General features: G+C 42.1%; 1 protein-coding gene across 1 annotated transcript in view; it reads left to right on the top strand.

Moving 5' to 3' along the window:
- Positions 1 to 9,026: 9,026 nt before the first annotated feature.
- WASHC1 (WASH complex subunit 1) overlaps positions 9,027 to 14,617 on the top strand; it is a 32,611-nt gene continuing 27,020 nt past the window's right edge. The window contains exon 1 of the mRNA XM_071551213.1: positions 9,027 to 9,278. Coding sequence (XP_071407314.1) covers positions 9,100 to 9,278 — 179 coding nt within the window. The 5' untranslated portion in view covers positions 9,027 to 9,099. The remainder of the gene's footprint in view (positions 9,279 to 14,617) is intronic.

The following is a 14,617-nucleotide window of genomic DNA, read 5'->3' as shown; positions in this document are numbered from 1 at the left end:
TCTGTCATTTCTGGATCCAGTTTTTTGTCAGCTCCTGTCATCCAGGCCACCCTGTGGGGATATTCCTTCTAGCCAATGTGAACAGGCTTGGAGACATTCCTTATATAATGAGTTCCCCTTCTGTCATCTTCCAGAAATACAAACATTCCTTTTGCTTTTTGAATGTATAAAATGAGCAGGAACTGCTTCGGTTGCCAGTTTGATTTGGTTGTTTCCTTCATCAGATGTGTCAGGATTTGTTGTAACACTGTGTGTAGGGTCTGGGGGCTGTGAAATTCCAGAACTGTGGAGCAGAAACTACTAAATTAGGAGGTGAAAACCAGAACATTGCGAGTTAGGGTTTGTGGCAGAGAGATCTGGCAATGGTTAAATTTGCAGCTAAAGTCCCTCTGCAGAAGGCTGAAGTTGATCTTGCATCAGAAAATTAGAGGAAAAAAATATTTCTTTGTTTTTTTTGAAAGGGCTATGTTTTTGGAAATAAGTATTTCTCTCTGTGGTCTGATAGCAAGAGTGAGAAGCTCCAAGTGCTCTGCAGGACACTCTACAGCACCATTGCAGCTAGTCTGGTTTTGGAACTCCAGTGTTTAAGAGAACTTACTGCAGGGAAACGTCCCTCCAAGGGACTTCTGGCATAGCCAGTGTCTCTGTGTATTTTAGGTATATAAAACCCAAGTACTCTGTTTAGGAAATTGAAGGAAGAGCTGTGTCTGGATGTTTTGGGTGGGATTCTCAGCTTTGCTTTTGATGTCTGTATTGTAGCCATAGCCAGGCTATTTGTTTAGTCTTCTTTTACAATAAATAGTGAGAGGAAGGCAAGGCAGGCAATTAGCAGAGTGTTTGTGGTCAGTTATAGATGGCTGCCTGAGAATCAGATCAGATCAATTGTTCATTAGAGCATCCGATTGTCTCCATTAGTGATGAGAGCCAAAGGTGACAGTCACAGAGGGGATTATCTGATTAACTCTATATATCAACATCTGTCCGTCAAAATGAGCTTTATGTATCCAGCTGGAGGAAATAATTTTCAGCCTCTGCCTAGAGGACAGGGCTTTGGCAGGAAGGTGATGCAGCTCGGTGTCTCATGGCAGTGAGAGATGCTGCCTGTGCCTCACAAAACACAGCTCTGTATTGAGAGGGTTGTCCTGAAGACAGTAGTGGCTTAGAGGCAGTCTTAGCTTATGGAGCTGGGAGGATTGAAGTGCACCTCTAAATTCTTCTAAGTCTCTACCGTTCAGATTATCTTAAATATTTAATGTAATAGCATTCTATCTTCTGGGGAGCCAATATCATTTGATTATACTTGATCCATCTTTAAATGTCAGGTATTTTGCAATTTGCAGTGAGTTGCCATATGCCAAAGCTGGGCTCTGAGATCTCAAAGTTTGATTCTTTCCCTTAAGCTGAAGTGGAATAGGACAGTATGTGACAAACCAAGAAATCTAAGTGGCTCTGAGTAGTTTTTAGGGAAAGGGAGTCTCCATTTGAGAATGATTGTAAAGTCTGTTTTGTGTTGGTTCAGGCCACTTACATGATCCAAGAGGTAATTCTGCTGGTGGGAAAAACATCCAGTTCATGTGCCTTTAGTTCCCTGTCAGTAATGTCATTGCTTTTATGTCATATTGCTGATAGATTTCATCTGCCTTTAGCAGCTGTGGTAGCTACTCTTTATTTCAAAGCAAGGTGTCTGAGCCAAAGGTGCCAACAGGGCTTGGCTTCTTGAGAAGGGGCTGCCTTAAATACTGGGCTTGAACTTTCAGAAGCAGATTTTTGACAGGCCAGTGCTTTTTCTTTGGTAGCTCTGAACACTCAGGAAGGATCACATAGGGATAATATTTTATTCCAGAAGCAGCAGGACAGGACAAACACGAAAGTAGTGAAGGGTGTTTGTTGGTCTCTGACACAACCCATGGTCCAAAGAGACATGTTCCTGTCAGGCCTCCACTTCACTGAAACTCTGTCAGTAAGCTGCTCTTTTGCTGTTTGTTGTGTTCCCTCTGCAACTTGAGGAATTAAATGGGGAAGAATAAAAAGTGTAATGGTTTTGGATGCAAGCTTCATACCAGAGCTTCTCTTGCTCCCAAAGTGAGTATCTTCATTACTTCAATACTTTTTTCAGTTTTGGTAGTCAGTAGATTGAGTGACAAATACACTTCAAACTGAGTGGGTCAGGAGTACCTTTCATGCAGATCCCATGGTGTGTTGAGTTGAACTAAATGGTGTGTGAAGTGCAGTGCAAACCCTCATGTGTGCTGAGGCTCAGGCTCCTCAGTGCTCTGCTGTTTCTGTGGGGCCATGGGGTGATGTGGGCAGCTGACTCCTTTTGAAAAGGTCTTGGCTGTTCAGGTACTCCTGTATCAATGAGCCACTTTGGGAAGTATTGGCATGTAACAGGAGATTCCATGTAGGATTAATTTCCTACATGGATGTTTTGTTTGTGGTGTTCTGAGGTAATGCTGTACTGTAAGGAGAGGCTGAAGGTATGAGGTTGTGGTATCTCTCTAAAGCTGGGACTGAGAAGCAGAAATGGCTTTTAGAGCTGTGGCTATAAGTTAATGTTGTGGTGTAGATGTGGCCATGATATGCCCCTGCTGCTGATAGAGAGGTAGAGTGGTGGTTTCTAAAGCTTTTCACTTTCCTGTACCCATTGCCACTCTCTGTGTCTGGGGAACTCCAGCTCCTCAGTTTAATTCACTCACTGAAAGCAGGCAGGGTGGGACAGCTGGAGTGGAGAGCTGTCTTGCTCCAGAAATGGTACTGAGATGTAAAATCCCAAATGATGCCAGGCCCTCCAAAGGAGTAGAAACTCCACTCTTTGTAGCTTTGCCTGAAATTTGTGTCTTGAGACCCAAAGCAGTGACATCTGCAATGGAGTTAGAGGGTGCTGCTATAAGACACATCTAGTAACATGAGTACCCTGGTGGAGTACAGCCTGCTACGGGGCCTAATTATGGTCTTATTAATGCTTTCTTTCATCACTGCCTTCCAGCCTTCAGATGGTGATTAGACCTATTTATAGGGGCAAAGTTCCTTAATATTCATCACAGTGTACTTCTTGCCAATCAAATCAGTAGCATCTGCATCTTTGATTGCTGCTTAATAACACTGTAGAACATGGTTAATTAAAAAATATAAATAGACTTTTCATCCTCTTAACTTATCAAAGTGCTTCTCTCCTCCTCCTGTCTTGCTTCCCTGAAAAAAATCTGAAGTTGTTTTAGCACAGGGACTGTGGTGAACCTCTCATCTCACTGCTGGAAGTACATCCTCCTATCCCGGATAGTTACCTCCTGTGTGCTCTGCTGGAGGGCTAAAATTTCAACCCCTCCAGTGAATGTCAACACAGAACAGAATGATCATTTGCTGTAAAATAAAACAGGACTTATATCTAGACTTGTGCTGCATTTACAGCCAGAACATGAGCAACTTCTGGGTTTTGTTCCTGCTGTGTGTCTGCATCTGTGCAAGTGCGTGTTCACACACTGCCTTGTTCTGTCCCTTAACAGGAGAAGCATATGCAGTGACACATTTTGCTTTTCTGTGATTTCAAGTCTCTTTTTTAAATACAATTCTCTGGCTTTGCAGCTGGTAAGCTCACAGGAGCATGTTTTATCTCTGGAGGGCAAGGTGATACAATTGTCTTTTTTAATTATTATTGGTTTTTTCCTTAAAGGATTTAATTCTGATATTTTGTTGGGATAGCCTCTAGGCAACCCTCTGGCACAACCAAGGAATGATTTGAATACACAAGCAGATTTGACCATGAAATTGTGTGAGAAGCCTGTGCAGAGAGTAGAGAATGAGGATGATGTAGTAATCTGTTAAGTGCAGTACTACAGAGTGCCATAGCTAAGTGTACAGCAGTGGAAGTTTGTGATGAGACATACAATAGACACTGTAGCAGCCTTTTGGAGCTCTAAAAGCCACACTTAGATGTTGTGAGCCACGTGCTGATGTAGTCCACCAGACTGGAGAATAACAGAGGTCTGTTATTGTCAGCCAGCATGGGAAAACATTTGTCCAGGTGAACAGGGTAGATGGTATTACATGTAAGAAGTTACAGTCAGTGAGGAATTTGGGATGACTTCTCACTGTAAATGAGGTTACAGATGTGACTTTCCTCTCTCAGGGTACAGAGCACCTTCTGATAAGCTATGCCCAAAGCTTGTCTCTATTTCATCTTTTGAGTCTGTTTACTCTTAACCTGTAGTGCATTTGTGTTTTGATCTTTCCCTGCTGTGGTACCAGACTGGTGGTAGTGGTGTAGTGGTATGTGGTGAGGGCTGTGCAGACTTGTGTTTTATTGCACATTGCTGGTCTCTGTATCCTCATGGGTGTCTACAAAGCACCTTTTATTAGGATCCTACAAAGGAGAGACACAGGGCTAGGGATAGGCTGTCACTTCTTTTTGGAGATGTTATGCCTGTGGGAATTAAAGGCCTTTAGTTCATGCTGCCTTTCCAGTGCAGTGACAGAAGCAGCAGCAGCAAGTAATTGCTAAAGCAGCCCTTGCAGCTTTGAAGAATACAACACTGATTTTTTTTCAAAGTGTTTAATCCCTCTTGTCCCCTGAGCTCTCTATTTTTAATCTCTTGAAGCAAGTTAAGAAAGCAGGTATTGTTGATGACTTGCCTTATTCTCCCTTTATTTTCATAACAAAGTACACATCTGGTAAGTGCTTGTACACAGCTTTACAGCCTGCCCTGCTGAGGGCAGCCAGACTGTTTTCTTAACATTGCCTTTGTTTATGTTCCTTTGAAAAATAAGATATTTTAAGATTGTGGGGATTTTTTTGTTTGGTCCTGAATAGTGCAATATTTTCTAAAGAACTTAAGGCAAGTGTTTCTTCTTTTACAGACTTTGTTTGCTCTTTGAGAACTTCTCTTGGGCTTAGCCTAAATATAAGAAGTTTTATTCTTGGGTCTAGGGAGGGGTAACCCAAGAGATGAGCAAAGTAGGTGAAGTGTTTTCTCTACCTATCCATAGCAGTGAATTGTATACTTCCTTTTCCAGGTTCAGAGCTACAAATCTCTACATAGCCATCAGAGTATTATACTTGCCTGGGATGATTGCACAGTAGGACCAGTTGTTGGTTCCAGATGTCTGAAAATGCTGGAGTGCTCAGTCTGTATCTGTCCTGGTTTAAGTCTTTCAGAAGGGTGAGACAGTCTGGTGGAGGCTGAGTTTGCATTTCCTGCTGCTGTTCTGATCAGTGTGTGTTGGAACAGAGAGAGAGAGAGAGAGAGAAGCTTTGAGAGCAGAGGGGTAGCCACCAGCCTTGATGAGCTTTGCACCAGCTTGCCTAAAGTGAAAGGTTTGACAACTTGAAGCGGAATTGCAAATCTGAGCAGTCGGTAACTCTAGTCAGAGCTTCCAAATCAGGGTATAGCACTTGGAAGCAGGTGGTGCAGTGAGAAACAACCTTTTTCTCTTTGTTTGCACTTTAATAAGGTAAATGAGGTTATTATATAACACCAGAGCACATTTGTCTTGATCATGGAAGTTGACATAGAAAAAAATAATTGAATAAAGAGAGGCTGGAGCCCCCAGATGCTGCAGTTCTTTCCCAGAGCCTCTTTAATCACAAAAAAAAAGCTCTGTATTGCTGTTTCTTCTGCCTTGTGTGACCCATAGGAGGTCACACTACTAATGATTAAATCTCTTGGGTGATCTGACATGTGCTCTTGTGAATCATACTTGCTTTGGGTACATGTGCCCCTCTCTCACTGTGGCATCTTAGTATTACATGGCAGCCACCAAAATTCCAGCATTCTGTACTTCCTGCTGAAACATGCCAGATCCCTCTGTAAGGTCCTACAGTAATACTGAAACCAGTTTGTTGCTTTACTGGAAGTCCCTTCCATATGTAAGGTATGAACAGTTTATTTGCACTTTTGCTGTGTATGTTACATGAACGCTTGGACATTGGACACGATGGGAGAGTTTAGATATATCTAATATGCAGCACTTATTTTAATTTTTTTATGTTGTGTCTAATTCTGATAATGGAGCATGACAGGGAAATGTGCTGCTTCCTCCCCAGTGCACTGAAGGTTGAGATAAAGGAAGAGTCAGTCTTGATGAGTGACATTCAGTCTTTGCTCTCCTTCCTGACTTTTCTTGGGAATATTTTGAATTTTCCCTGTTAAAGTCATCCTTGTTCCCGCAGTCTCTTTCTGTTAAAGGAAGGCGTGTGGTCAGGCCCTTACTCAAAGTGTTTGTAAAACTGTCTTTTTTCTCCAGTTTGGTCCTAAGAGGTAATAAATAGCAGCTGTAGCATAAGATTTTGCCTGAGTCTAGTCATAGAGCTGTTACTGGTTTTCCTCTTTATGCTATAAATCTCCAATTTGTTTCCTTGCACAGGAAGAATTGTCTCTTGTGAATTATCTCTGACAGCAGTTCCCAAAGAGTCTGCCACATTTCTGTAATGTGTTTTTTTTAGGAAAGGTGAGAATCCAGAACTCATCTGAGGCTGCTTTGAGAGCCTGTGAAGCTGAAGTTTACTGTCAAATGAACTGTGACAGTGTGAACAGGAGCACACAGGGATTTTCCTGTTTTGCCCACTGCTGTGTGCTCCTCATTTTCAGGGAAGTAGTGGGACCTGGAGGACTGTCTGTGGCTTCTGATTGCACAGAAAGAAATGATTTGGTAATAGCTATGGGTGTGCTGCTTCTGGGTGTGAGCATCTGTCAGTCAGCAGCTGAACTGAGCTTGGCTTTAGAAGGGTCACTGGGAGAGACACGATTGGTGAGTGTCTCAGATCATACTGGGGCTGTATAATCTCATCTGGTCTCAAGAGGTGAAAAGCTTGGTTTTCTCAGGATTACTGTTTCATAGGAATGGTTTTGATAATGAAGCATATTTAAGAAGCCCCTTTCTTGCCCCTGCTTCCCACTTTGCTTCATGACTGGGCAATTACAGCTGTTTATCTGGCTGCAGTAAATTGGGTCATTGAACTGATTTGAGTTAAAAATAGCCATCCTGAACATGAGCAGCATTGATTGAACAGAAGAGTTGTGACCAGTGGCAGGGAGGATCATAAACTTGTTTTGTTGCCAGAGCCAGAGTAACTCATAACCGTGTCCTTGCTGTTTATCTGGTCGCTTTGTTCTGCCTTGACAGTCAAATAGTAGATTTGAAAGGAAGAGGTTTCAAGCTTGATTATGGTCAGCAGATCAAAAAACGCTGTCTCAAAATTAGCTGTACTCTTCTCTGATTAACTTGTATGCTTTACAGCTCTAAATAATAATTTCCTGTCTGCTGAGTAGGCCCAGTCAAGGAGACTAATCAGTGTGCAAACATTGCCGCTAAAGAGTGCGGATACAGTCTGGCTGCCAGTGGTGCATGAAATGAAACAGAATAGGTCTGGGCTTCCTGCAGCAGAGCCAGCTCTTCTGATGGCTGGACTTGGTTTTGCAAATTTGTTAACTGCAGAAAGGCTTGTAGGTGTCCTTACATCTCATATGATTTGTTATTAAACACCTCTCCCCCCTGAAAAACCCCAAACAACAAAACAACCCAAAAACCCCCACACCCCAGAAAAACATCCTTAAAATAACAGCCACATCACATTTACAGAAAGTCTTTCCTAACCTCCTGTGGTAGGATCAAGAAGGACAAATTTGGAAAGGGTGAATGGTGTTCCTTAAATGCACTGGAATGGCTGCAGGCAAGTTAATCTGTTATCTTTTCATTTTGTGAAGCAGGATCAAGGATTTAAAGAATGCGTGAAGACTTCTCTGATTTTCACATATTAAACTGTTGTTTTATATTGCGATTATCTCTTCAGGCTCCTGTGAATTTTTGTGGTATGGGCAGTGTTTCTGTGTCAGTCTGCACTGCTGTACAGTCAGGAATACAGGTTGGTCCAGCAGTGTTGTCTGGACCAGCTCCTGCAGAACTCCAAGTACCACGGAGGCAATGTGGTGTCTCCTGAGATATCCCTGTTGTTTCTGATGCCTTTTTGATCCTCCTTTGTTTTGCTTCTCCTCAGCTTAAGGAATATTTTCTTATACAGATATATTGCCCTCTGTGTGATGAAACCCTGTCATGAGCACCTGTAGACTGTGGGGTATTTACAGCCTGAATGAGAAGATACACAGAGAAAACAAGTTTAAAGGGAGTTATGTAGACTTAGCAGTAGAGTTTGGTTTAGAAAATGGTATGGATGGTCTACTCTGTTCATTCTTTGGACAGTAATGTATTTGTGAGTGTGCGGTTTCCAATGTGCTCAGGAAAATGGAGTTTTTCCTCTTTACCCTCCTCTATGTCCTGGGAACTTTATTGTCATTTTTGTGAGTAAAAACCTGGGAGTCAGGCTTTTTGGGAGCTGCTGAGGGAGAGATGAGCAAGGCTGTCAGGATGAAAACATGAGTGATGCATAACCCTCTCCTGGCTGAGCTACAGAGCAGGAGCACTGGCCCAGTATATCTGTACTGCTCTGGTGCACGTGTTGCACACAACTGAAGCATTTCAGTGCCCATTTAGTTTTTGTATCTAAAAGGATTCTAAAATAAGAAAGCTTCTTTTAAGATAGTTACTAAGGAAAAATCCATTCACCAGAAGCAGCAAACATCTCCTGGGAGTCTCAGCATGGAAGAGTTCTCATTAACCTACTTGGAGCAAGGGTGTGTGTGCACATGCATGCCTTGTACTTTCATGGCTGCTGTTCTTGGAAGGAAGTGGTGGTTGTGTTTCATGGAGCAGAAGTGTAAGATGAAGTGCTGCATTTTGCCAGTAAGGTTGAATGACTTGAAGACATCCACATGGAATATGAGGATGGGAGGAGGGAGCAGAGCAGTTTCTTACAGCCACCCTGAACTGACTTTGCTTCGAAGTGTGTTTGTTTTCAGCACAGTACTGACCAGAGATTTCGTAAGTAGCGTAGGAAAAATAAAATTATGTTTCCCAAGAGCATTCAGATAAGGAAGAGACTCCCACCTCACTATGGCTGTCTCAAATTTATTAAAAATCCAATATGTCAACCTTGCTACCTGGTGCTGTTCTTCACAGCTCACCAATTCTGTTGCAAACGCCTTCCTAAAATAATTAAGGGAGCAAAAAGTGGAAGTCCCCTAATAAATTCTGTGAAGGTTTAATGTAATGACATATTTGCTCTTTCCTTTAGGTACAATGGCTACAGTTGCCCAGAAGCACTTTTTGGAGGGGCAGACATACTCAGTGCCGCTGATCCAACCGGACTTACGCAGGGAGGAAGCTGTTCAGCAGGTGGCAGATGCACTTCAGTATCTGCAAAAAGTGTCAGGTGATATATTCAACAGGTAAGACGCTCTCACAAGGGGGTTGGGTGCCTTAGCATTCAGCAAGATGAAACAGAGTGCTGGGGTGGGGTTGCAGGATTGAAAGGTCATTGCAGTGGCAAGCAATGGAAGTTCAGAAAAGATATAAAGACCAGATGCACTTCAATACAAGTTTATTGGATTTGTGTCTGTCAAAGTTAGGCATAATGAAATGGCTGCAGTTAGCCAGGAGTTGTTGGTTATTAATTTTTTATTCGGTTGCAGACTCCCATAAATAGCATTATTGCTTCTGCTGCAGTTATCCTTTATTCCTTCTTGCTCATGTTTTAAAGGGAAGGCTTAGTTACTTAGAGTCTCTTGAAGATACATCTTTTTGAGTCATTGTACTTGAGGCAGTGAAGTAAAAAATGTCTCTTTGTTCTGATCTCTGGGACTTACAAACTGTTCTCTTTGGGCTTCTGGTATTTTGGATGTTTTGTGTGTTGGGAGGGCTGAGTGCTTGGAAGTATTTTTCTCTCCACAGTCTCATAATCCATCTAAACCCATTTCTTCAGGGATTTGGCCCATACTTGGATCCTCATGCATATGTTCATCTTTAGGACTGGGTCTGTAAGACTGCCTGTATAGCAGATCAGAGAGATTCTTGTGTTTGCAGCAAATGATGGTAGATAATGTGGTGCCTTTTTCCTTCCAATGCCATATTTGACATCTCAGTGCTCTGAGATGGTGTGTCAGACCAATGATATGGAAACAGATCAGCATTTATCTTCTCATGGCCTGATTAGCAGAAGCATTTGCCTTGGTTTTGGTGGGGACCATGACTACCTAGTTTGACGTGTAGGCACGACCATGACATTCTGTCTTCTTTTGAGTTTTCGGGTTTTTTACAGGTAGATTGAAGTTCTTCAATTTTTGATAATGATATTTTGAAGGGCAGCCTCTGGGAAAAGAGTAGTCCCTAAGGCTGAGCTTAGATCACTGAGGGAAATAAAGGCTTTCCACTGGAATAGTCTTTGGGCAAGGGCTTCTGGGCAATGGCTGTAGGTTGGGTTAGTTTGAGTACTAGATCTTGTTCTTTTGGGCACTTCACTGTGCGGGAACCCTTCATGATATGAGGCTGAGGGAGGGCTTCCTAGAGCTGCCAGAAACACGTGGAAAGTACTTCTCAAACTTGTGACTGGTTGGCAATGCTGTTCCTCTGGGGGCAAATAAAGGTATTGATAAGACAGAAGCAGCTCTTTCTCTGTCTCTTTTTTTTTTTCCTTTTTTTTCCCTCCTGACTGCTTTGTAATGCAGTACCCTGTAATTTCCACAGGGAGATGAGCCTCCTGTTTTGTATGCAAGTCACTCCTGAGTCCTGAACAGTGACTGTGATGCTGTTCCCTCACTGTTTGGTGCACTCATGACTTTTAATTACCAATTTTCTCCAACGACGGAGGAGGCTTCATTGGGTTCTTTGTTTGCTTTGCCTTTCCTCTGAGGTCTTGGGTCTCTGATATAATTAATAATGATTTAGTAATTATGCAGGCATCTGATTAAAGTTCCATGACCTTGGTTGTTCCATGTCAATCAAGGGGCAAAGCTTTCAAGGTGAGAAGTTTGCCACTTAGTGAAGAGTGACCTTTTATCTTCCCTTTCCTGAGATAAGGCAGCTCTGTCTTCGATTTCCAGGAAGGAGCTACCTTATCTGGGTAAGCTGCCTGTTCTGATGTGCATAACAGCAGCTTGTAATATTGGTGGAGAGGAAACTTGTTCAGTGTGGCAGACTTGGCTGAGTGTGTCACACTCATTACTTCAGCACTACAGAGATGCATGTGCTCTGGGGTAGTTTGGTGGGAACAGTTGGACTGGTGCAGTGCTTTTGAGAGTGGCAGTCCAATCTGTTTGTTGAAGACAGAGTGAAAGTGTGTCTCTTACTCTCAGTTGAAAAAGGGTTCTTTCCACAAATGGATCTTTTTTTGCATTTTAGCTGAATTCAATTTCTACTTTGAATTGTTGCTGGCATAACAACTGAGTATGAATTCCTAAAATGAACATGGCAAGGGGACATCACAGGGCCACCTTTGCATTTGGAGAATTAGGAGAAAAGATAAGGAGCTTTTCTCTTTTTCCCCAGTTTGGGGAACTTGGGAAATAACCCATGAGACAAGTCCCTGCCAAGCTCTCTTGTTTCCAGTTGCTCTCAAACAAGCTTACTTGCTATTGACTGTGGCAAGGTACATGGAGAATGAGGCACTTTGTAGGGTTCTTTGGTTTGTAAACAGAGGATGTGCAGGTGCAAAACCACAGGTGAACTATGGCTGAGACCCAGAGCAGACCCTTTGGGACCTGCCTTGGAGAGCAGATCCAGCAACCTGGACTGCAATGTGGAATCATTAAGAAAGAGCAGGATACAGCAGCTTAGCATCCCTCTCCATCATATTTCTAACCCTCTGGGAGCATCAAAATACTACATCCTTCAAAGGAGAGCACTGACCTGGGCAGGCTCTTGGCTGCTGGGCAGTACAGGTTGATGTCTCAAGCTACTAACTGTGTACAGTCCATCCTTTTAGGAAATCCTGTCCTCTTGGTGCTGATACCAGTGAGGAGATAAAGAGGCTGCGTGTCCTTTTCGGGGTTATGCTTTGGAGTAATGTAAGTTTTAACCTTGCATATGTTAACTGAATTCATGTAATTAATCTGCTGTGGAAGCTGCAGTAAAGATCAGATTCATTGCCTGTAGCTACTGAAATTATAATACATATTATTACTGCTTAAAACATAAATATTATAACCAATCTGACATAATATCTATTTAACTCCTAGACTTTTAAGGAGGGTTTTAAATACAGGTCACAGGAGGCAGGATGACCAATTTAAACACTCCATTAGCAGTAATCTGTCATGTGTTTGTTTTCTCATTAGCAGCATTTTCTGAGTGAGGCTTTTGTTGGAATTATGTGCTGTGGAATTTTTTACAGGAATGTTGTTGTAGTAAGTATTGAGATAGGTGATGGTTTAGCTTTTCAGAGGTGCTCCCCTGATTAGCTGAGCTGACCTTTTGTGATTTCTCCATTTCTGAGGAGAGTTTGTGCTGCTGGGAAATGTTAGTAATCTCTCCCATGTCAGTTCATTATTCAAAGTGTACACTTTTGTGCAACAGATTTGTGGAAAATTGCCTTTGCAAGTTATCTCATGGAGTTTTACAGCAGTAGAAATAAAACTAATAGCTGAGTTTGGAATGTTATCAAAGTCCTGGTCTACTTTGCCTATGATCCAGCCACAAGTTGTTCAGTGTACAAAATTTCTCATCCTTGTGTTTCTTTTTTTCAATTTATGGAAGAATTTCTAGGTTGCTTCTTTTATAAACCTTTATTCAGTGTCTTTTACTTGTCTGGAATAATATTTTGCTAAACCAGTGTATCCTCCCTGATTGGATTTAAGTTAATTTCATATTAAATATTTGAAAAGGGGTTTTAATATTGAACAAAGATTTAACTCAAAGCCACACTTCTGAAAATGGTAGCTGGAAAACAAAAGCACTGTGGGAGTGCTTTTAAGGGTGGGAAGGAAATCTGGTGTGTGATGAAGGAAGGTAACGAGTAGCTGATGGGCATCAGAGCCTTAAGGGATGTTTGGGACAAGAGCAGAGCTGAGATGTGAGTAGTCCTTAAATTGAAAATCCAGACAAAAGCTTAATCATGAGTGCATTTGAGTGTCCCCTCCTTATTTTAAACTTATTACTGTCATTAGTCATGATGATCAATAATGGAAGTGGGGGACTGAATATATCCCTGTAAATGTACTTGATATAGGAGGTCTGTGGAATGGAAACTTGCCAAGAAGGGTCCTGCTGCAAGCTGTACTGTGTTGTTTGTTGTGTAGTGGGGCTCTGGGATGCAGCTTGGAGCTTGGACACTGCATTTTATTTGTTCCTCTGCTGCCTGCACGGGTTGATTCTTACTAGGAGGAGAGCTGTCAAGTGAGTTCCAGTGATGGGCCATGTGCAGGTGAGTTTACACCAGAGGTTGGCTGTAGCACAGGGGAGTTAATTTTTCCGCAGTTAATTTGAGAGTGTTATGATTCTTGTTAAACAGCAAGTCACCTCGTGGCACTTTGAAGTTGTCCCAGAGGTCATCTGAAAGAGGATGCGAAGTCTAAGTTAGTTTCAGATACTCTCTTGAGAGGCTGTAGGAACGGTCATTTGCTGCCAGGAAGATTAAGCTGAAACAATGAGGTAAAGAGTGAGTGGATTGCCCTGTAGACATGAGAAAAGGAAGTACAGGGAAGACATTTTGCCTACAGATAAGTTGTTATTCTTGTAGAGGCATTTTTCTTTTAAGTGTACCACATACTTTGTAAGAAACCTTCATTTGTTTTGGCTGTCATGATGCTCTGGAAGCTAAAACTTTGAAAGCTGGTAAAGATGTAGCTTCAGAGAGGTTCCCAGACTATGGGAAGAAGACTTCGGAAGCTGACACAAGGCTCAGATCAGCATGCCTGGAATGCTGGAATGCACTGGCAAGCTTCCTATGCTGTTAACAAGAGGCAAAGGGAGACTAACTACTCGGCATGAGTTGGTCACAACTCTTCCTGAATGCTGCTAAAATCCCTAAGTGGAGGCTCCAGCCTCTATTGAGGTGCCTTGACAGCCCATGGAGTGGGGCAGCAGATAGGAAGGGGCACAGATAGAGCTGTTACAGCTTGAAATGAAATGAGAATAGTAGCAGAGAGGAGACTGAATGGTATTAAGTCATTAAAAGATTATTCCTTCTAAATTAAACAAACATGGTAGAGAATTAACAAGACAAGATTCTTACTTGTCTCAGAAAGTGCTGAAAATCTGTATCTTTTGGACTTCCAGAGATTAAATGTGCCTTTTGAAGGACAGAAACAGAAAGCTAAACTTCATTCTGCAAAGAAGGTGCTTTTTATGGCAGTCATTGAAATGTAGTGATGATTCCTTAAGCCCTTGCTCTAAGGCCACTAACAACAGCTCTTCCACATCAGTTTTATACCATCTGTGAATCCCATTGGCCCCAAAGGAAGGTGATCAATCTGTTCTGCCTTAAATGATTGAAAGGCAGGCTTGAACTTAGTAAGAGAGTTGTAGCCTTTTGTACACTGACAAGGCCTTCAGCATTTTTTTTAAAAATGCAAAGAAATTTGATGAAATTACTGAAGTGCTTCACCTTCAATATCCTCTTCCAAGCAGACTTCAACTTCTTGCACCTAATAGCAAGTCTACAAGTAGTGATACAATTTAATGAATAAGGAAAAGATTCAGTGCTGGCATTAATGCAAATGTTTCTCAAAGCATGAGATGAGTTTGCATTAACTACAGAAAACATTCTGGGGACAGGAAGGGCTCTTAATGCTTG

This window comes from Pithys albifrons, chromosome 3 (assembly GCF_047495875.1).
Source record: "Pithys albifrons albifrons isolate INPA30051 chromosome 3, PitAlb_v1, whole genome shotgun sequence".
NCBI lineage: Eukaryota > Metazoa > Chordata > Aves > Passeriformes > Thamnophilidae > Pithys > Pithys albifrons.
This window is presented reverse-complemented; position numbering and strand designations above follow the sequence as displayed.